This window comes from Ctenopharyngodon idella, chromosome 17 (assembly GCF_019924925.1).
Source record: "Ctenopharyngodon idella isolate HZGC_01 chromosome 17, HZGC01, whole genome shotgun sequence".
In the NCBI taxonomy this organism is placed as follows: domain Eukaryota; kingdom Metazoa; phylum Chordata; class Actinopteri; order Cypriniformes; family Xenocyprididae; genus Ctenopharyngodon; species Ctenopharyngodon idella.
The window spans coordinates 14596527-14620120 of NC_067236.1; the positions used below are offsets into that span (position 1 = coordinate 14596527).

The window sequence follows — 23594 nt, forward strand, 5'->3', positions numbered from 1 at the left end:
AATCTGAGAAATTCTGCACTATTAATTGCATTTTTACAATTTTTTAGATGAAGCTGACAGTACTACACTTTTTTTTCTTTTTCTTTTTTCTTCTGGTAGCTAAAAGCATAATCGAATTCATTAAACTGGACAGTAGAATTTTGTAAATGACAAGCATTCCAGTTCCACCCTGATTGTCTCTGTCTGCCTTGGGACTAATTGCTTGTTCAGAGTATGACATAGTGTCCACAAATAAAGAGTTCACATGCATCCTTATTTCTTGGTAATGGTCTCTTATTGGCTAAGTAACATTGTGAGATGTGACCGGAAAATGGAGAATGTTAGACTGATGACCTCTTTAGGGACTCCTGGGAAATTGCAATAGAACGGTGCTCCTAAATGTATTCTTAATGTAATCGGCTTATCCAGATTCCCAGCACAGTGGATCTCTCGGACACGCTTAACCGAACAGACTCCAGTCAGACAGAAAGCCAAGACCTGGTGCTTCTTCTCATTGTTTTTCCTCACTGTCCTGAAGGCAGAATTCAGCCATGCAGTCATGTCATCCAGCACAACAGCGCACTGTTTCTGTTTGCTGCGAATTTTGTACAAAAGCACTCAACCAAACGCCCACTTTTATGGCTTCCGTCAGAGGCTTTCTTTTCCTTGTTGCCTCATCGTAATGATACTTTTTTTTTTTTTTTTCTTTCTTGGGTAATAATTTACACTTTACAACAAGGTCCCATTAGTTAACATTAGTTATGCATTAACTAACAATTAGCAATACATTTGTTACAGTATTTATTAATCTTTGTTAACATCAGTAAATAAAAATGTTCATTGTTAGTTCATGTTAGCTCAGGTCCATTAAAAGGGACCTATTATGCAAAATTCACTTTTACATGGTGTTTAAACTGTTTAAACTCTATAATGGTAAAAAAAAACCATCAACTTTTTTTTTCATATTTCCCGTAAATCATAAGCAGTGTCTCAAAATGAGTTATTCACATTTTCTATACAGTGTGACGTCACAGTGTTACAGAGTGATTTTGCTTCCACCCAAAAAGAGTATAAAACCATAAAATAAACGCTAACTGAAGAAAAAAAAAAAAAAAAAAAATGTTTTATTTCAGCTAGTTTCCAATGCAACATTTCTCATTTTCTTAATTTTAGTTTGTTAAAGTACTAAAATAACTAAAACGTAATATAAAGCATATAGACATTAAAAAAAGGAATGAAATTGACAAAAACACTCAACAAAATGGCTTAAACTTTAACTAAAATTAAAATGAAAACAAAATATAAAAATAAAATCTAATTAATAACATTAAAAACTAAAATAGTATATCAGTGATACTAAAATAACACTGGTCAGACTAACATGGGAGGTGTTTTTGTTGTTTTTGGGACGTTGTTTTCTTCCACTGGCTTTAATATCAACCAGCTGCAAGAATGACATTAAGTCTGAACAGATTTTTTTTTCTTACAAGTCTGCACTGTGGCCTTTAATGGCTAAGCTTTGGACAGATTAGCATTGAGGGCGGAGTCAGTGCCGTTTTCAGATCTGAGACCACTCGGTGTCAGCGTACTGGAGTGACATTTTCCCAGCTGGATATTTTTGTTGCTTGCAAAGCCCCTCTGCACTTGAGTTTAGGATGTCAATTGAGTTAGCAAGGGTGTCTTGAATGACCGCTCTGGGTTGGAGTAGCTCCACGGTGTCATCTGTTCAGCAAAGAAATGCTTTTCTTATTAATAATAAATAGAGGCAGTTTTAGCTGTGTTTTTATTTAGCTCAGTGATCATCCTATTGCTCCTATACAGTCTCTGTTCATGCTGAAAAGTGGACGTGCGAGAGCGAGTGTCACCCGCTAACAGGTACTTAGCTCGGTGTCAATAAGTAAACCCAGATTGCTGCCCTCAGCACACATACTAATTGGCTCATACCACTGCGAGAGGATGGAGGTGGAACGGACAAGCCGGAGATATGGAGGAGGTGATGAGGTGTGCTTTTTAGAGTAAAAAAAGATGTCAAACAGAAGAGGAGGCGTTCCAGGGGAGTCGGTGAATACTGTTGGTTGGCCGTATTAGAACATCTTATGCAATTTGTTGAATAAGTGTGCCATGCTTTCAATTTTTTCTTTTTCTAAGTAAGGTGTGCGGATTTTTGCTATGCCTGAGGCATTCTGTTATGCACTGCCTTTAAAGGTAGGCAATTTGTTTTATTAACACTTTTTGTTACATTGGTTGAAACTCTCTACACATCCTGATAGCAGTCAATAATAGAAGTGGTCTAAATATTAAAACATGTATATCTTCTGTGGAAGTCTCAGGACCAAAAAATATTTGTCTAATCATTGCATACGGTCTCATGTCCTACCTGCCTGAGGTATTTCCATATCTCCACACACCCTGCTTGTGCCGACATTACACATCATCAGCGTGTTCCATAAGGCTATGCAGAGTTGTAGACAGACAGTCACCGAGTGCCACAGAAAAACAGCAGCCACCTTTTACAGTTCCTTCTGAACCAAAACAATGAGCTTATGCTGCGTTCACACCATCATAACCGTAATTAAGAGATGGAAACCCTTGACGTTCTACCCGGAGCTGTTCACGTCCTCAGACTCGAATTTATTTATTGTTTACGTTAGTTATTATTGTAATGTTATGTGCTTTGAGACATGAGGTAATTCAGTGCGGTCTCTCGTGGCGCTTTGCAGACTTTTCTGTGAGCGTTCATGTGTTTTGAAGGAGGCATGGCTTTGGAGAGCACTCGGAAGAGAGGGTGGGATGTCATGCTTTCAAAGCTAGCTTGCTATTGCTATTCCTAGCCTCTCTGAAATTGCCTACCCTACCTTTAAATGGTAACTGGTGAAACAACAAATGTCTGTGGTAGTGGTGGCTTAGTCTAATTGACTGTCAAATTGACAATACACGTCTTTATCTCATGTTGTTTGAGACGATAATGAGGTTCAATTTGAAGGGGTGATCTGATGTGATTTACATGTAGGTCTGTTGCTTAGAATTAGACCCTGGTCTATATGTCCAAATATTTGGGCCAAAACACCTTAAGGTCCAGTGAATTGGCTTGATGGGTGAAGTTTTTCTCTTGAACCAATAAGTGAGGACATACAGAGAGCATGTCCTTTTTTCATTTCTTGTAAATGGCCTAGCAGAAGCTATGTTTTTTTTTTTTTTTTTTAGCTTGTGACATGGCACCAGTGATATATCTTCTTGTTAGTGCTGTTTATAATACAGAATGCTGACACTGATGTAAAACCAGACATCATTAGTGCACTACGTGCCATTTAGCTGAGGTGCAGAATGATGTCATCAAAATCTATATCGGTGGGAGGGAGAACTGTAAATTTTGTATGCTTTTATCTTCTAAATGCACATTTTGTCATTTTTAGCTAGCACACTTAGCTTATAAATAACCTTAATGCTAACATACCCATACTAAAAGCCACAAAACTTAATTTTAAGTGCACTATAAAATAGGTGCACATAGACCAGGGGTGCAAAGTTCCTGGAGGGCCACAGCCCTGCGGAGTTTAGCTTCAACCCTAATTAAATGCACCTGATCCAGCTAATCAAGTCCTTCATGTTTATTTGAAAACTACAGGTATGTGTGTTGGAGCAGGGTTGGAACTAAACTCTGCAGGGCTGTGGCCTTCCAGGAACTGAATTTTGCTCTCCTGGCCTAGACAATATTGATTCTTTGTAGATTGCAGTAGTCAATTGTTTGTTTGGCCTTGTTGTTATGCATCCTGCTGGACTGAATATTTGTGCTAACCTTGTCTTTTTACTCTTTATTGTGTTCTTTAAGAATGGCGCTGGACATGGCTGACTCACAGTACCTTCTCATCCTGGCACCGTCGCTGGTAATTGCTCTCATGTTCCTCTTTTTCTGGCTCTTCATGAAAGAGACTTCCTACGATGAGGTTCTGGCCCGCCAGAAGCGAGACCTTAAACTGCCTCCCGCCAAGCCAGAGGCTCGTAAAAAGACAGAGAAAAAGAAGAACAAGAAGAAGGAGACCGGCGGAAGTGGAGTGGGAGGAGGAGGTGGAGGGGGCGAGTCGGAGGAAGACCTGAGGGATTTCGATACATCTGATGCCACTAGCCCAGCCTCAAATGATGAGGATTCTGAGGTGGTAACCGTGAGTCCACCTGTTGCTGCTCCGGTCCTGGCAGAACCCCCATCCGGGATAAGAGAGAGGAAGAAGAAAGAGAAGAAGCCAAAAGCTTCTCCAACTGCTGCCCCAGCTGCTGTCCCAACGGTTGTACCCCTTTCCCGTACCACCCCAACTACCCCTCCTGCCTCAGAAGAACCGGCAGTCAATGGTTCCAAACCTGCTGTCCGTAAAGAGCAAGCCATCCCGCTGACCAAGCAATCCAGCCCACCGCGGCCTCAGGCCTCGCCCCCTGCCCACACTGAGACTACCAGCAAAAAGAAAGCCAAGAAGCAGAAGATTGAGTCTGGTGAGTGGCAGTGTTAATTGGGTCATTGACAAATAAGAATTTTAAAAGTGTAAAAAAAAAACATAATGGAGATATAATTAATTTGGAAGTTTAATTAGGTGTTAACAATGAGATTATGTGGTTTTTATAATCAATTAACACTGCTTTTGTCACGTTTTCAAGATGGACAAAATTTGTCACCAAAAAAGTAATTCGGTTTAAGCAAAATTTCAGTTTTACCGAATGACACCTTTGGTTATACCGAATGACGATATTTTCAAACAATGTTAACAGGCTGATATCTAGCTAGCTAGCTAGCTAGTTAGCTTGCTAGCTACCTAGCAAAAGGACCATCAAACATTTTATATTTAGTACAAGTTTTTAAAATATTACAACATTTTCCATGTTTTATAGCGGTTGTACTGAATGAACTGATGTTTCGGGACATGCGTATAGCAAGTGAAAACATTATTTTTTTCAAATAGTTAAAAGAGAGTTAGTTACTTTGCTTCATGATCATGTGGTCCTTTGCAGGTGTCTGAATGATGTCACATCCTGTCACATGATACTGACTGCATGACTTGATCCAAAATGGTCCCTTTATATTGGTTACTCTTATTAAGGCCTTAACAAATAATTTTTGTCATCATTTTCATCGACAACATTTTTTCACTGTCGAAAACAAACAACATGAAATCTAAATAAAAACCAGTTTTGAATGACAAAAACTATGACGAAAATCTATTGAAATCTATGTGTTAGGGAGGGACGATTTGGGAAGAGATCAGTCCGAACTGATGTCCTGCGTTGTAGATGCGCACATTTGAATAGTAACGGGCTGATTTGCCTAACGAGACATAAGTTGGCATACACTTGCTGCATGTCTCATAAAACGTTCAAAAATGTAAACATCTGGGAAAAAGAGAACAGCAGACATATGGTTTAAAAAAGCATGATGACGCGAAAAAGAACTCAGTTCAGTCCGGTTTTCTGTGCGTACATAGAAAGCCGCCTCTCAACGCACCAGTACTGAATTGAGCTCTCTTTTCGCGTTTGAACAGACAAATACACCGAAAATTGTCAAAATATCCGTTTTGGCGAGTATTCATGTAAACACAGTTGGTTATGTCTTAAGTGAACGTAAACAGTTGGGAAAATATCGGATGTGTATCAGTGTATTGGAGCTGTGCATTCGGCCTTAAAGTGACAGTAGCCTAATAAACCTGCTGCTGTCCGTCATTAATATTAATCAAATAACAAAAGAAAAAGAGAAAATCACTCAATGTTGTTGACTGAATAGCTTGAATAAGGATTAATCTATATATCATTTATACAAATAAATGTCTAATGAAAGAATGAAGAATGTTGTATGCAGGTTGTTATAAAGAATGCATATATCATTAATTGAAAAGATCATGTTCTTGTTTTTCTGTGAGAAGTGGTTTTATTTAATTTTAAGATAAATAAAGATGTTATATGTCATAGCAGTTAAATCTGTCTGTATTGCACGTTCAAACCTTAATGCCATTCATATTAACAGGTTAATAGATGTTTTCGCCGGGAGTATATGAGTTTGGAAATTTTAGAGAAATGCTTAATTGATGCATTGCAATTTAATTAAACCCATTAAGATTTTAGTCCACTAAATCTGTAGATTTAGACCGTTGAGTGGACTGCCTACAAATATAAATGTGTGTCAAGCAAGTGCCATGTAAGTGGTCAAGAGCAGTTAGTGATTTTCTTTGTTGTTTGATTTAATGACAGACAGCAGCAGGAATATAAGGACTTCAGGTGTTATTGTGCTTAAACAATTTAAAATCGCTTGACCGTTTAAACTGGCATGACATGCGTCTCATCGATTGGTCAAGTGACATCTCCCGTCAACTGTCCCAAGCTTATTTCACTGAAAGCCCTGAACTCGGGTGGACTCAACTTGGACTCTAGTCCAACTCAAGTCAGAGTAAAAATGCATCCGAGTCCATGACAAGTACAAGTCCATTAAAAGTTGTCCCAACTCTACACAAAACGGACACTGACACCATAAAGATGCATCATCAGGGAAGCGCTAATTAAATGTCAATGACAAATTATTTCCAAAATGGAAATTCATTTTTTTTTGCTATTTTGGCTAAATTTTTTTTTTTAACTGAAATTCTTTAAAGTTCTTTTCCTGATTTCTTGTTCTCTTTTCACACAGAAGAGCATCCACCTGAGGTCAAGCTCGATCTGTCTCCTCCTGTTTTGAAAGAGGAGCCTGTGATCCTGGAGGTAAAGGTACAGGACGGTGCCGCCCCTGTTGTTACAGCAGCACCACCAGCTGCCTCTAGTGGCAGTGGGCGTAGGAAGAAGAAGCAGAAGGTGGAAGCTGTTGTCACAGGTAGGAATACACCAAAATCAGACAAACTAGAGAGGATAAAATTCTCAGTTGAGTCAACAGTGAGAAGAGACTTCTTTGAAAAACATTAAAAAAAATCTTTGTTTTGTTTGTTTGTTTTTTGTTTAAGTGTTTGTCCCCATTCACTGTTATTATATGGAAAAGAGCCACGTGAACATTGTTCTTTATGCTCCATATGAAGTGAAGTCAAATTTGGAACAACATAATGATGACACAATTTTAGTTTTAATTAACTTTCTTAAATGATTCCTGTGGTCATATTTGTTTCAGTGGATGAGGCACATGTCCAGTCCTCTGCCCCAGTCACTCAGACTGACTCTGCTGCCCCGACAAACCACCAGAGCAACCAAAACAACGAGACTCCGCCTCCTGCTCCTGCACCCACCAAACATGGCAAGAAGCAGAAGAGTGAAACCAACAAAGGTACTAGGCGTCTTTTAATGCGCGTTTTACAGTAGCACACAAAAATATATATGGATATGTGAGGATTATAGTCAGATCTTAATTGTTTTAAACAGTTTTTATTGATACTTTTCCATGTTAAACGAGATCCAAGTATATTCATAATCAGCATTTCTCTCAAATTGTCCACCATCTTAGAATGTTTGTTCTTGCAAAGCATAATGAGATGGCCTTCTCCATGAAGGATGCTTGCAATCTTGACTTAGAATTTGGCCTAAAGAAGGCATATTAGGTGGCAGCATAAAATACTGTCTACGGAGGGTTTCAAAATTCATTTCCTGAAGGCCTGCAGTGTGAACAGGTGGCTAATACGTGTCTGTTTTTGTGCAGAGAACTCTGAGGTGAAGCTGAAGGAGCTGCTGGCCAGTCTGAGTGGACTGGTGCTGTCAGATTCCGATGTGGTCAGTCTCGTCTCCCTGCTAAGAGACAAGAGTCCCAATGCTTTGGACAACTGGTACAAGGTCAGAGGATGAGGTTCACTTTTATTTTTTGTTTAGTGTTTTTTGCTGTCATGCAGTAATGAAATATGTTCAATAGTGAAAGTTTGAGTAGTCAAATTTCTGATGATTTTTCTGGTTTTGTTTTATTAGACCGCAGCTAAGTTTGAGCCTTCGGCCCAGCAGCTCGCAGAGAAAGATCGTCTTCTGAGCACGCTACAGGAGGAGGCGTCCATCGCCAAAGGCAAAGTTAAACAGTTAAGCCAGGTTAGTAATTTATGTCTCTTATGTTTCCTGATGTGAGTACCAGGCTTCCTTTTTTATATGTGACACTTTCCATGAACAGGGTACAAATTAATGTCCCACTTTAAAAAAAAAAAAAAAAAAAAAAAAAAGAGTTCCTCATATGTATATCAAGGAAAGAATCTCATTCCATTTTAACCATTAGTAACCGTTATTGGTTACTATTTGATGACATTTTTTGTTTATTACTAGAAAATAACCAAATCAAACAAATCAGGGTTGTGAACTCTGTTCAGCCAAAGTTTAGTCTTGTAAAAATTGCAAATAAACCTGTTCATATAATATTTTCTGAGAAATAAGGTTCTGAATAATTAGCAATTAACAGCAGTTATTACCTATTGCAATAATAATAATGACAAATTAACATTTTCTGACTTTTGAAAGGATTAAAAAAAATTAACACGCTGTAGTTGTGAATGAATTTAGGAAATAAATACCATAAATATAACTGTCAGCTTTGCTTCATTTTGATGATCATGGTAGTAATTTATTGGATGGGATTTCAGGAACTGCAGGCTGAGAAGCAGAAGACAGGCCGTGTGGAGTCTATGCTGCATGATCATCGTGTTGCCAGAGACAAAGAAATCATGCAGGCTAAAGCTCAGAGCTACCAGGAGATGCAGATCAAGGTAATCAATCTTGTTGACTGATAACATTGTCATGAAGAGGGTTAATTGCATATTGGTGATTAACATCTGACCACGTGTGTCCTGAAAGAGCAGTAGGAGGCATGCTTGATGTAGTATTTTGAGTGTGAGAACATCCAATGACAAGTGAGCTTTCTTTCTGCAGTTCCAACAGGTAAGAGAGCAGCTGGAGAGTCAGATCGCTCGGCTGCAGCAGGAGAACGGCATCCTGAGAGATGCTGTGGAAAGATGCTCCACCACCAACCAGATGGAGTCCAAGTGAGTCCCGCCAACTTTTCCATTTTGGTCCACTTATTTGTTAAAGGATTAGTTCACTTTAAAATGAAAATTATCCAAAGCTTTACTCACCCTCAAGGCATCCTAGGTGTATATGACTTTGTTCTTTCTGATGAACACAATCAGAGTTATATTAATAAATATCCTGACGCATCCAAGCTTTATAATGGCAGAACAGGACCAACGAGTTTGAAGCTCAAGAAAGTGCATCCATCCATTATAAATGTACTCCATGTTGCTCCGGGTGAAGTGAAGGCAGTCTGGTGGAAGCTAGATATTTTATTTTATAACTTGTTAAATATGGATATTTTACACAAGCACATCGCTTCGCTTCAGAAGGCCATTATTAACCCCCCGGAGCCGTGTGAAGTACGTTTATGATGGATGTATGCACTTTCTTGAGTTCAGAATCGATTCACATTTCAGCAGTTCAGAATCGATTCTCTCTTTTAGGAAACAATAACTTTTATTTGTTGTGCACTAACACTTTGCAGAGCTTTTACATTCACAAACAGCTATATTAACAAACAGCATGAAAGGTAATATTTGAAAAAGCATAATGGGGCACTTTGAACTCGAGACTGAAATGATCAGGGACCTTGTTAAAAATAACCTTCTTAAAGCTACATTATATTCTCATAGAACATCAAGCTATTTTCTCTTAAAAAGACAGAAGAAAATGTAATTCCTCATAATATGGTCACTTTAATGTGCTCATATTGTATGTTGGCACTGAAATTGGTGGAAACACTGGAAAATTTCCACAATCTTTGCAAACTTAGACGGTTACCATTTAATGTGTGTTTTCAGGCAGTCATCCGAGCTGAATAAACTGCGTTCAGAATACAACGGCCTGATGAAAGAGCTAGCAGAGACCAAAAACAAGCTTCAGCAAGAAGAGTTGCAGCGGAAGGGTCTAGAAGTCAACTACAAGCAGAATGTGTCCCAGCTAGAGGTGCCGGTTACATCACACCCACAAAACCATTGCACAATACACATCTTTGAACTGAATCCCACTATTATTAGAAATAAGGCTTTTACAAAATAAGTTTGCCATGTTTTATGATGTGTGAAGTGCAATATATATATATATATATATATATATATATATATACATATTTTGGACTTATTGTTAGTGCTGGGCTCACATTTCACATGGTTAGGGTACTTTGTACTGTGTGTGTTGATGGCTATTCGTCCGCCATCGCAAAAGACCATTTTTGACCCAGGAAAAACCCTGCTGAAGTGTCACTACATTTAGTTAGCTAATCCCCAACACTAAACTGTTTTGTATCTTTTGTGCAGGAAGCGAAACATAGATGGGAAGATCTGCAGAACTATTTACACAACGTGAATGCAGAGAGAGAAAAGGTCCAGGCCGCTAAACAAGGTAGAAATACACGCACACCACCTTAAAGACATCAAATGTTCTGCACTGGCCACTCAACATGTTTCTCCTGTGCCCATCTCAGAGCTGCAGAATAAGCTGATGGCAGTGGAGAGTGAGATAACCACTAAAAACAAGGAGATCCAGAATCTCCACAGCAGCCTGAAAGACTCCATCTTCTTTAAGGAGCAGGAGCAGCAGAAGGTCATGCAGCTGGAGCAGAAGGTCAGGCAACTGCTGGAGGCGTCAAAGCACTCCATGCAGCCTGACGACCAACTACAGGAACAAGTCCAGGTACCTCTTACTAGTCACTGTACTCCTCAAACTCAGCAGAAGCATGTCTGCATGTTATATTGCTGCTGATCATTGCACAATGTTGTTGTTTGCAGGATCTTCTTAACGAAAACAAAACGCTGAAAGTTCAGATTGATAATCTGCAGACTCAGCTCAACACTCAGGTATGTGTGTGGGCTGGTTAATGAGGGTGAATCTGTCTCTGCTTGTTGGTGGACATTAATTTTTGAGTCCTTTCTTTTTTTCTTTTAGGCTACGACAGTCTCACATTTCGATGAGCTTCAAAAACTGTAAGTGATCACCACAAAGCTTACTTGTGTTATAGTTTCGCACAGAGGCCTGTTTCACATTGTACATATAAGCGGTACATATATATTTTGCCACCCATATTATAGGGACAGTTCATCCAAAAATGAAAATTCTGTTATCATTTACTCACCCTCAAGTTGCTCCAAACCTGATTAATTTATTTCTTCTGCTGAACACAAAAGGAGATATTTTGAAGAATATGCGTAACCAAAAATTTTATGGGCCCCATTAGGGGCTTTCGCACCGAAGGAACCTTTTCATAGTTCCTAGAACTATTGGCAGAAGTACCTGGATTTTGGCATGTTCGCACCGCAGGAACTAGAAACGATTTTAGTTCTAGGATCTCCTTTTGGGGGAACTAAATTAGCTCCTACTTCAGAGTAGGGTCTAAACCAGCACTATAGGAACTACCACTGACGTGAGTGTATGTTGATTGTACGCACACATAGTTTATAGCCTATATATTTACTCCACAAACTAACTCTACGAACATGGAAAACAATGATAGATTGACCCCTTGAGTTAAGGAGAAAATCCAACGCAACTTCAAGGGGACCAAACGAAACAACATGATTATGTATTCCTGCTCAGCTAGTGACATTAGACATCAACCACACAGCAAACGCTAATACTTTTTCATATACTGTCTTTCTTTGTATAACAGTTCTATCTAATAACATAGACAGGCTGTTAAACAAATTTGTAAACTAATGAAGACAGAGAATGTGAGCTCTGTGTGCTCTGGCGTTCTCAGCGCCGTCAAAATAAAAGTCACAACAACAAGCGCAGTTTACGTCACTTCATAGTTCTTACTGGCGGTGTGAATTCAACCAGGAAAAAGCCCCTATTGACTTCCAAAGTGTGGAAAAAAATACTATGGAAGTCAGTGGGGTCCATGTTTGGTTACTGACATTCTTCAAAATATCTTCTTTTGTGTTCAGCAGAAGAAAGAAATTGAAAAATATGAAAATCAAAAATGAAAGTTATCCCATAATTTACTTATCCTCAAGTCATCCTAGGTGTATATGACTTTTTTTTTTTTTTTTTTTCACTCAAACACAATCGGAGTTATATTAAAAAATATTCTTCAAAGCTTTATAAGTGGAGTGAATAGTAACCAATATTTTGAAGCCCAAAAAAGCAAATCCATCCATCATAAAAGTAATCCATACGGCTCCAGGGGGTTAATAAAGGCCTTCTGAAGCGAAGCGATGCGTTTTTGTAAGAAAAATATACATATTTATAACTTTATAAAACTAGAATCATTAAAATTCATCGAAATCATAGAAAACATTAAAACCACAGCTTATGAGAATGTACAGTATTTTATATACAGCTATGTGGAGTGGGATTTGGACCAATAAGACCTTCTTTCAGCCTAAGTCCTAACATAGAACGGATTTATCACTTGCCGCTTTATCATGCCTCACATGGTTGGCACACAGTTCAAGACGGTCCGCTGTCTTAAACCTCATTAGACGTTATCTTGCATGTGTCTCTCATTAGGCTGGCTGAAAAAGAGCTACAGAGAAAGAGTCTAGAAGATTCTCTGAATGCTGAGAGGAGCAGCGGCGCCAGCAGGGAGACCAACATGCAGGCAAGTGTCACCACCGTCGTTTCAGCTCACACCGGTTGAACTGAAGTTTGATTTCAGCTGTGTAATAAACACGTGGCGCTCTCTGCTCTCTGCAGGCCATGCACAATGAGAATCAGACATTGAAGGCAGACCTTCAGAATCTGCAGGCACAGATTTCTGAGCAGGTTAGACTTCAGTTGCTTTTCTTTCCACTAATCCACTGATACATGTAAACATTAACGCACACCACTGTTGTGTCTTCTCTTTCCCCAGGCTGTATCTGTGGATCAACTTCAGCAGAGGTGAGTGCATTGATAAGAAGATGGTTAGAAATATAAACATAATATAGTGAACACTAGTGCTGGACTGATATTAAAATGATGGCCAATATTGGTAACCCAGTTATTTTCATGTCATGGCCAATATTAAAAATCAGTATCAGTAATAATTAATATTTTGTCTAGCAAAAATTTTATAAATTAAGCCCAAAAAGTAAACAATTGTTTTATATATTAATACCCATGTTTTATGGCCCATATTAAAAATCTGTATCAATATTAAAATATTTTGTCTAAAAAATTAAATTGCTTTACAGCATTCTAAACATACATTTACAACAAACTATACATTTTGAGATCTCAAATTTATTTTTAAAAATAAGTGTTTTAAAGCAAGAACAGCGATGGATTATAATAGAGGTTTAACCTTTGGATTACTGGTTAGAAAAACTCTTATAGAATAGTAATAACCAGTCAATTTTGATGATTACTTTGGTATTATAGTTTTTGTGTTATTACAAGTGTATCTAAACTAAAAGACATAAAGTAGGATGCAAAATGAAAATCCACATCATGGAGGTTAGTTTAGACACTTGTGAAGTGTGAAGGAGATTTATAATTAAATGAAGTATAATTCAGAGATGATATAAGTTTATTTTGCATTTCTAACTAACACATGTAAAGTTTGTAATTTAACCCATTTTTTATTCACAAACACTCACAGCTCTGCTTTGTGTGGAGAATGTACTGAAATTTAAATTCCTTCTCCGTTTAAGCTGTAATGCATATTGTTTATTGAAGATTATTAAAGAAAATTAACCTGTTGACATATTTTGTGTCTTTAGCCTTCTTCAACGTGATGAGAAGGTTAAAACGGTGGAGACTTTGCTAGAGTCCAGTCTCATTCAGATGGCCAATAAGGAAGAGGAACTAAAGGTGAACAAGAAAATACAGCTTTATATTCATATTAGTTCCTAATTTATATAGTTTTATATATGTTTATAATATATATTGTCTGAAACTAGCTGAAGTACCATTAATTCTTGGTGCTTTATATAATTTTTTTTTTTTTTACTGTACTAAAGGATAAAAAATACCATAATATGCATGCTGAGATGTAGTAAACATGCGAAGTGCCAGTTATTCTACTTGAAGTGAAACTTGGAGTGTCTGTGTGATCCCGCCCACTGCCAATTTACCCAATAGTATTTCGACACCTCGGGTTGCCAGTTGGCGGAAATCACAGGGTGTATCTCAATCAGTTCCCTAGCTCCCGAGCTCGTGAATCAGTATATCATGTACACGAATTCAGGCACTGGTAAGGACAGTGAAGGACACTGGTTCACTACACATTGGGACGCTTATGACTCTATTTCCGGCGATGTGACAACGTCCTCATTGTACAACATCACTACTGGTATTTATGAACAAAAGCAGAGCCGATATTTTTCTGACATTATTATTTAAAGTACATTACGATAAATACTTTGCTTGTTACATATACATGCAACATTTCAGCCGTAAATAAATTATACATTTTAGCTAGATTATGTTCATTACCTGTCTAGTGATGTATGTTTATGCTGAAATATAATAAAATAATGTTTTTTTTAATTTTTTTTAAACATCTATCGCGTGTCGTTATGTGTAGTGAGTTGTCTCACATGATTTAAGTTTCGCGCTTCAGAACTTCCATTAAGGGAGCATAGTGGCCCTGTCCCAAATGGCACACTTCTATGCACTTTCGGTCTTGTGGACTTACAATGGCTGCCGCGTGCGCGTGTCCGTTAAGTCCACGAGACCGTAGGGTGTCCCATTTGTCAATTTTAGGCTTCAGAAGGGTGCTCGCGAGCACCCCCTTTGCAGCCGATATGCGCCCTCGATGCGCACTTTTGCTGAGCCCGCACTGGTGCGAGCTTTGCGGCAGACTTCTTCCCGACAGTCAAAGCGACGTTACGTCACGAAAGTGCGGACTCGTAGGAAGGCCGTGAGTGTTTAGGGTGCCATTTGGGACAGGGCCAGTGAGCATCGAAGCTCCCTGGTTTTCACAGTGCATTGTGGGAATTTTTAGGGAGCGAACGTTTCAGTGCCCTGGAGGGATCTTGTAATTGAGACAGCCCTTAAAATGGCCGACTCCCTGATCAATGCCCTGACTACTGAACTAAGGAGCTGATTGAGACACACCCACCGTGTATTGCAGGCATGGAAGCTAGCAAATAAACTGGGTCAGAGATCGCAGATTCTACAAGACCTAAAAAGCCTCGACATCCATCTGAAAAGCTCTAAGACCAGAGGCATATTAAAACGTGGATAAATCGACTCATCAACTTAGTATAAGGCTCGTCGCCTTCCATTGTCATTTGCGCTCATTCCTGTTGTGTGTCCTCAATCTGGCAAACCGTGTGAGCGTTGAGTCCGAGGAGGAGGAGGCGGGGGAAACAACTCTCTAGTATTTTGAATTTGAACTGCAGTAACAATTTCAACTGCTAGCTGTCAATATTATATACTGCACCTTGAACGGTAGTTACATTATCTGTTTAAATTTGTTGTATTGAATGTATCTTTTAATGTTTCTTTACAGGTGATCAGAAATGAGTATGAAGGTTTGAAACAACAATTAGAGGCGGTACAGAAACAGTCCACAGAACAGGTATCAAGCGCCACTACCACACACAGACATTATATGTGGAGGAGAACGTTGTATTGTGTTAAATGCCTGCCAAAGCTGCCCACTCACATTTTTCTTACCATCACATTTTTCCAGACAAAGTCAGAGAAGGCACTAGAAGAGCTACAGCAAAAGTAAGTTACATAGTCACAACTAGAGATTATAGTTTGTGTAGTTTTAGAATGCCAGTTGTTATTGTTTGAGAACACACACTTAGGAACATTATAGAGGCAGAAGCAATTGCTTGAGTGATCAAATATTTCAACTTCCTGTTTGTATCAGGATTCAAGAGAAGGATGAAAAAATTCGATCAGTTGAGGGAAGTTTGCAGTCAGCAATGGACAAAGAATCAGAGAGAAAGAAGGCAGTGGAGGTAAGTGTGTGCTGTATGTTATGTTCATCTAGATGTTTCATTGCTGTGGTCTGTACTCATCCATTTGTATGATGGATTAAAGACTGATGCAAATTTTGTCCACAGGATCTACAACAGCAGGTTGAAGCTCTAAACACTGAACTTGCTCAGCTGAGGAGCAAAGAAACTCAGGAGTCAAACTCAGACTTGAACGCTAAACTTCAGGAGCTTCATGCTCAGTATGTATCTCTCCTCTTATGTGCCCTTTTACTTGTCAGTCAGTGGGCTATATGCACGGAGTATTCTTTAAAATTCTTTAGCATTCTTTAGCTCAAACTTTCGGTGAGATGTAATTTGCTGGTGTGTTGAGCATCAGTAGTGTATTACTTTGTTTATAATCAGAATATAGTCACTTAAATAGTCAGGCATAGCATTAATTTAGTTATTCAAATGTAAGACGGCATAAAAAATAAAGATGTACCTCATTGTTCCTCCTCGGCTAAATTCAATTCGACCATCAGTTTTCACACTTTTATGTGGAAAAAAATTAAAGATTTATTGTGCACTTTAGTTAGATTAATTGAATAAAATGTGTGTTTTTAATAAAGTGTGCTGAAATAATTGATCTTGCGCTGCACTGACTGACTGACAGCTGCTGTGATTACAAAGGGAAAATGCGGTGCTCGCTTTCTGTGTCATTCATTCACAAGAAAAGTTATTGTTTTTCTTAAGATTTTTTGAGTATTTCATACTTCACATTGACAAAATGTATTTTTAAACCTAGTTTTTTTATAATGTTTAATATTTAGTCAAAAAAGATTAGAGGAAATGGCTGATATATGCGCAATTAAATGCTACTTTGCCGCCACCTGCTGGTTAAAGTGGTTTTATTTTTAAGTTAAGATTTATTTTTAAACCAGTGTTTTCTATCAAATGTTGAATTTCCTACATTTTTAAACGTTCGGTTTTACAATGGGGACAATCTCTGAAGGATGAACAAATAATGTTTGTGTTTATATTAAAAATAACTTGCTGGGGGAAAAAATGCGTGTGCGTGTCTAATTACAGACATGGTGTTTTTAAACGGTCCCAATAGCTTCGCCTTTATTGCAATCAATAAAACTGGTTTATTGGCAAATTAGGTAAATGTGGTAACTGCATTAAAATATGAATACAACATTAAAAAGTCAACCATTGATGGTTTTGTGTCGATGTACAGCGACTACAGAATGAACAGCTAACAGTTCACCGGAAATGCCCGAGCTGGCTTAACAACAACCAGGAAGTAACCGTGCATATAGCCTATTCCTGATGGAAAAAAGTCTAATAACATCTTTTTTAAAAAGTACCTTTTTTTTTCCTTGTTTTTAGCCCAAAATACTTGCTTTCTTGTTTTCAGTCATGAAACTCTATTCACACTCTGATCTGTTTCAGCATAACTTTCACAGCCAATCAAATTTACGTATTCATAATCACTTACCTTTATAACAGCAATGCATCCGAATGAATTCGTTAACTTTGTGTACTTTAGCGTACTTGCTTTGCTGCAGCAGCAACAGCCATAGCACTAGCAGCAGATCTAGTCTGCCAAAACAAACCAATGTACATTCCATTTACATTAATAAAATGTGTTATAAACTATCCCAAGAGTTATCTTGTAAATATTTTGTAAAATGGGTTTCATGTTGACTTTAAATGATTTACTAGGTCCTGCCCTGAAGTCAAATTGAGGTCAAAACTGATATCAAAAGGAAAATACAGTACATAAGTTCTGTTGTGCAGCACCTTATTTGAAAAAAATAAAAAAATGCAATGTTTTGTTGTAAATAATTTACACACCACCACTACTACTACTACTACTATTTACCTCTACTACTATTTACTTTGTAAACATGTCATTTTAAAATATATATACAGTATATTACATTAAGTTTTTTTAAATTATTTTATTAGAAACAATTTTTAATGATTACATTTGTATTAAAACAGAGTCAAGGAATAATAAAACGTAAAGCAATTTGGGAAAAAAACAATAAATGCTAGATTTCTTGGGACCCTAAAAAAAATGGATAGTATTTTTAGCCATATTGCTGATCCCTAGTAGAGACTTACAAATTTATCAAGTTCAGTTCCATTAGTCAGTTCCTGAAATTAAAAAATACATTAAAAAACAATTTACAATTTAAAACTATATTTGAGCATATAATATTGTGGCATGGAGTCGATCAGTCTGTGGCACTGCTCAGGTGTTATAAGAGCCCAGGTTGCTCTGATAGTGGCCTTCAGCTCTTCTGCATTGTTGGGTCTGGCATATCGCATCTTCCTCTTCACAATACCCCAAAGATTTTCTATGGGGTTAAGGTCAGGCGAGTTTGCTGGCCAATTAAGAACAGGGATACCATGGTCCTTAAACCAGGTACTGGTAGCTTTGGCACTGTGTGCAGGTGCCAAGTCCTGTTGGAAAATGAAATCTGCATCTCCCTGGTATACGGCTGCGTTGACCTTGGACCTCAGAAAACACAGTGGACCAACACCAGCAGATGACATGGCACCCCAAACCATCACTGACTGTGGAAACTTTACACTGGACCTCAAGCAACATGGATTGTGTGCCTCTCTTCTCTTCCTCCAGACTCTGGGACCCTGATTTCCAAAAGGAAATGCAAAATTTACTTTCATCAGAGAACATAACTTTGGACCACTCAGCAGCAGTCCAGTCCTTTTTGTCTTTAGCCCAGGCGAGAGGCTTCTGACTGTTGTTCAAGAGTGGCTTGACACAAGGAATGCGACAGCTGAAACCCATGTCTTGCATACGTCTGTGCGTAGTGGTTCTTGAAGCACTGACTCCAGCTGCAGTCCACTCTTTGTGAATCTCCCCCACGATTTTGAATGGGTTTTGTTTCACAATCCTCTCCAGGGTACGGTTATCCCTATGGCTTGTACAATTTTTCTACCACATCTTTTCCTTCCCTTCGCCTCTCTATTAATGTGCCTGGACACAGAGCTCTGTGAACAGCCAGCCTCTTTTGCAATGACCTTTTGTGTCTTGCCCTCCTTGTGCAAGGTGTCAATGGTTGTCTTTTGGACAACTGTCAAGTCAGCAGTCTTCCCCATGATTGTGTAGCCTACAGAACTAGACTGAGAGACCATTTAAAGGCCTTTGCAGGTGTTTTGAGTTAATTAGCTGATTAGAGTGTGGCACCAGGTGTCTTCAATATTGAACCTTTTCACAATATTCAAATTTTCTGAGATATTGAATTTGGGATTTTCCTTAGTTTTCAGTTATAATCATCAAAATTAAAAGAAATAAACATTTGAAATATATCAGTCTGTGTGTAATGAATGAATATAATATACAAGTTTCACTTTCTGAATGGAATTAGTGAAATAAATCAACTTTTTGATGATATTCTAATTATATGACCAGCACCTGTAATATTTACAAAACCTTTTGCTAAAATTGTGATGCCAATAATAGCTTTATCAGAAACATATTTTTTCTGTAGTGTTTTGGCCCCAAATTGACTCCATATTATTGTACAAGAGTCTTTAGAGCTTCCCAGCCAAAATCCGTGTTGAATTATTTTGAGTATATTGTAATCACTGGATGTAACAATGATTTCAGTGTTTGAAACAAGGAATTCTACAGATAAGTAATGCATGTGTGTATCATAGGTTGACGGCCAAGGATCAGGATGTTGAGAGACTGCAAAGAGAATTGGAGGAGAAGGAAATGCAACAGCAACAGGTGAGAGTGCAGAGAAATTCATTACAGATGCCACAGAAACGACTATTAATGTGAAAAATTAGATTTGCTGGCATTATTTAATGTCATTTGTGTCTCTTTTTCCCAAAGCAAACCGTTTCGGCAGCTCCCAGTCAGGAATTATTAACAGCGTAAGAGTCACATTCTTTTAGTTACGATATATGTTGATTATCTCCAACATGTTCCAATATAATAAAGGCTTATCATAAAACACACATTCTGTTCTGTGTCTGTCCTCAGGCTGTCAGAGAAGGACACGCGGCTATCTGAACTTCAGGAAGAACTGCTTGAGTTGAGGGAATCAGTGGAACTTCATCGTAAGAAGAACAACGTAAGTTGAGCAAGGTTGAGTCTTTTTGCTATGCAGCTCCTGTTGAAGAGCTTTAGCTTTTCTTGCCTAATGCACATGCTATTGAGTATGTAAAGCAGGTGATTTAATTTGAATGGCAGCTCCATAGTCTATTGACCAGATACAGTGCATCCCTGAACCTTTGAGACATGTAATGTCAGTGACCAAAAAAAAAAAAAAAGAGCTGTTTTATTCTACATAGGTGTGGTCCCCCTTCGTGGAGGCAGCCATTTTAGATAATATGACAAGCTGAATACTACTCACTTTATCTTGATACATTGTCCCCACATTGTCAAACACTTTTTGTTGAAGAAAAAAATCGATCCGCTAATAGGGTATTCCTAATGCTGGGTACACACTAAAAGATTTTTGAAAACTTATAAGATTTTCAAAGTGTGAGAGACCACACACATGAGGACAAAAATTCCTAGATTTAACCGTTTTGCTCCTATAGTGTGTGGTGAGCCGTCATAGGACAAAAACAGCACACCACACACAAACAGATTTTCAGCCCGAGTCCCGACTGTGAACACGGGAAATCTCGCAAAATCTCTCGACATCAGAATAAACATGACGGACAATAAGAAATTGCATTGACAGTGTTTGGAATGATTTTGGTATGTTTTACAAGACACTTTGTATAAATACTCGTGCTGTTGCCACAAATCGACAAGCTGATCCTCCATCTCTGCTGTCCAAATCCATTTAACTTGACTGCGTTTATGCTTCTGTCCCTGACTGCGTTTGTTATGCTTCTGTCTTCTGTCTTCTGTTTGTCCTCTGGGTTCCCCCCACACCTCAGGATTTCTGATCGTAAATATTTAACATGTTGAATGTTTACGATTCGCGATTGGGGTGCCTCCGACGTTCATCCAAGCAGATTCAGTCACTCTTAACACACCTCACACCACAGGAAAATCTGATAAGATAATCTGTAGAACCATCAAGATAATCGGGACATTACCTAGGATTGTCGGAAGGGGAGAAATCAGCCCAAAATCAGCCTGATTATCTTGTAGTGTGTACCCAGCATAAATTGGTAACTTTTGCTTTTGTGATGCAACAATTGTGATGCTTGTTAACAAAACATTACATACAAAATTCCAAACCAAAGCTGATATCAGTATGTAAGAAAAACATTAAGATTTGAAGTGAGTTTCAATCAGTCCTTCTCAACCAGAGGCCTTAGCAAAGGGGGCCTCAAGATGACTTAAAATTATTTAAATTAAAACAAAAGTAGTATTAAAATAAGCTAAAAACAACTTAAAAAGAAGATATTGATATAGGATGCCTTATTTTAAAAGTGATTTCTGGACCTGGAAAAAAGTCATGAAAATTAATAAAATCTTCATGGTCATTTTACACATTTTATGAGTATATATTTTCCTAGTTGTGCATTGATATTGAGTAAAAATCCTTATCCAGTAAATCATGAGCAACTGGAAAAGTCATACGCTTTTGAATATTGCTGTGGACAATGGGGGGCCATTGAGTCAAAAAGGTTGAGAACTACTGGTTTAGGAAGACTCGTGTACATCACTTCAATATATTTGGTTTCATTTTATTTAGATTTTTTTTTTTTTTTAATTTAATTTTGTTGTGATGTTATCAGTTTAAATATCCTGCATCTTCCACCGCATTTTAGTTCAACATTCTTCACGGTACATTTTCATTTTCCCATTTTTCTTTTTTTTTTTTTTTTTTTTTTTTTGTTAGGGAATTTAAGCTGTTTGTTAACATTCATAAACCCTTCAAAATGGTCAGGCTAGACATTATTTTGTGAACCTTCAGTGTCTATGTTAAACAATGGTACGTGGAAGTGCCTTGTTTGGGCCTTGGACTGTATACATGGTTTTATACATGGCAAAATGAATGGGACAATCATTTGTTTGGCAAGAGTTAGGCTGAACTGAAAGTGGTGTTTCTCTGAAACTGACTAGGAGCTACGGGAGAAAAACTGGAGCGCTATGGAGGCGCTGTCAGCCACCGAGACCATACTTCAGGGAAAACTCACCAAGAGCGCCAAGGTTCGCACCACAACTCCCAAACTACTTCACTCTAGAGTCAAATCAAAGCATCTCCAATAAGCCATTTATTGACCAGTGAAGTTCCCATTCCTAATTAAAGTCCTCATTACTGGCTGCATACTCATTTCTTAACTCTGAACTGCTCAGCTGCATGCTACTAAAGCGCTATGTTGAATGCTGAGAGCTGTAAAAAGCTTGAATCTTGCGAGCGAATGACAAATGTGCTTTGAAATTTGCTTAGAAATTTTGGCTGAATCTTGCTGTTTGTTTTTTAAATTCTCCATTGTGTGTGTTTTTATCAAATTGTTTTGAACCAGACACCTGAAATGAGTCTGCAGCTATTTTTATTTATTTTATTAGATTAGGAATCATTTTATGCCCAATATTTCATTTGATCATTCATTAATGACATCCTGTCATTTGACCTACCTTGATTTTTTTTTTTTTTTCCCTCCAAAGCATGCTGATCACCACCTGATTTCCACTATTCATTCGGCACCAATTTATATCTTATCACAATTTATCCAAAGAACCATTTGTCATGACAAAAGCAAAATCAAGAAGAAAATGATCAAATCCAAAGGCACACAAAATGACTTTCTCGAAGATGTACATCTTGTTCTCTATTAGTTGGGTTACACCCATCCAGTTTTTTCCCTTTCCCAACACCTTTTATTCCCTCACCATCTCTCTCCTCCTGCCAGGTGTGTAGATCATTGAGTAATCAGAAACTCCTGCCTCTTTAGTATGGCGTCTCCTTCCACTGGATTGGTTGGTCATCTAAATGTGGCATTTGAGTTAACGTCTATGTTTCAGCATAGAGTAACCAGTGGCTCTATAAACGGTCCTGAGGCTATAACTAACCTTGCTTACATCATGAGTAATTCTACTGTGGCTCGGCCTCCTGTCACTAGTCAAGTGGACAGCATGTACTGTCCGGTTTGTCGACATCTGCTCTTAGTCATCTACAGCTGTATGAATCCCAGGCCTGCACCTGCTGTACAAACTCAGCGTTTGATTTCTGTTTTCTTTTCATGTTCTTCTGTAGATCTCTTCAGTTCTGTTAAATGCATTCCAGAAAATACAAAAGTGGTTTGTTATTTGGCATTTAAAGCCAACCTGAAATCATAATTGACACTTTTTCTTTTATTAATGCACGTTAGAGCTCTTATTGTGAAAAAAATAATCAGTGCATGTTATTCTAAAATAAGTAATCGGTTTGTTTTTCTTACGTTTAATCATAATGTGATAACTTGGTAGGCATTGTTTTAGGAAAAATTATATTCAATCTGGATCCATTCTGGTACGTAAAGCTGACTAATCGCAATTTCCATTGCTTATAATTTCCTACTTATGTTCTCAAAATGATAGTTCCCCCAAAAAACATCATTTACTCACCCTCATGTTATTCGTTCTTCACTGAACACAAAAGAAGATACTTTGAAGACTGTTGGTAACCAAACAGTTTTGGCAACCACTGAATTCCATTGTATGGACAAAAAAGACATTTCTCAAAATATCTTTTATGTTCCACAAAAGAAAAGAAGTCATAAAGGTTAGGAACGACATGAAGGTTAGTAAATGATGACAGAATAGCCAGTGGTTTTCTGAAATTGTTTGGTTACCAA

General features: G+C 38.0%; 1 protein-coding gene across 4 annotated transcripts in view; it reads left to right on the plus strand.

Moving 5' to 3' along the window:
* ktn1 (kinectin 1) overlaps window positions 1–23594 on the plus strand; it is a 45301-nt gene that overhangs the window by 7580 nt on the left and 14127 nt on the right. For 2 of the 4 annotated variants that reach the window (XM_051867602.1, XM_051867604.1), the window contains exons 2-25: window positions 3809–4461; window positions 6638–6817; window positions 7106–7258; window positions 7628–7758; window positions 7888–8001; window positions 8544–8666; window positions 8830–8942; window positions 9771–9915; window positions 10266–10350; window positions 10433–10641; window positions 10737–10805; window positions 10894–10931; window positions 12457–12547; window positions 12643–12711; window positions 12800–12828; window positions 13650–13740; window positions 15386–15454; window positions 15569–15606; window positions 15755–15845; window positions 15951–16063; window positions 19500–19572; window positions 19681–19721; window positions 19831–19921; window positions 21880–21966. In XM_051867602.1, the coding sequence (XP_051723562.1) occupies window positions 3810–4461; window positions 6638–6817; window positions 7106–7258; window positions 7628–7758; window positions 7888–8001; window positions 8544–8666; window positions 8830–8942; window positions 9771–9915; window positions 10266–10350; window positions 10433–10641; window positions 10737–10805; window positions 10894–10931; window positions 12457–12547; window positions 12643–12711; window positions 12800–12828; window positions 13650–13740; window positions 15386–15454; window positions 15569–15606; window positions 15755–15845; window positions 15951–16063; window positions 19500–19572; window positions 19681–19721; window positions 19831–19921; window positions 21880–21966 (2895 nt within the window). In that variant the 5' untranslated portion in view covers window position 3809. The remainder of the gene's footprint in view (window positions 1–3808; window positions 4462–6637; window positions 6818–7105; window positions 7259–7627; window positions 7759–7887; window positions 8002–8543; window positions 8667–8829; window positions 8943–9770; window positions 9916–10265; window positions 10351–10432; window positions 10642–10736; window positions 10806–10893; window positions 10932–12456; window positions 12548–12642; window positions 12712–12799; window positions 12829–13649; window positions 13741–15385; window positions 15455–15568; window positions 15607–15754; window positions 15846–15950; window positions 16064–19499; window positions 19573–19680; window positions 19722–19830; window positions 19922–21879; window positions 21967–23594) is intronic. The other 2 variants (XM_051867603.1, XM_051867605.1) reach the window with 2 other exon arrangements.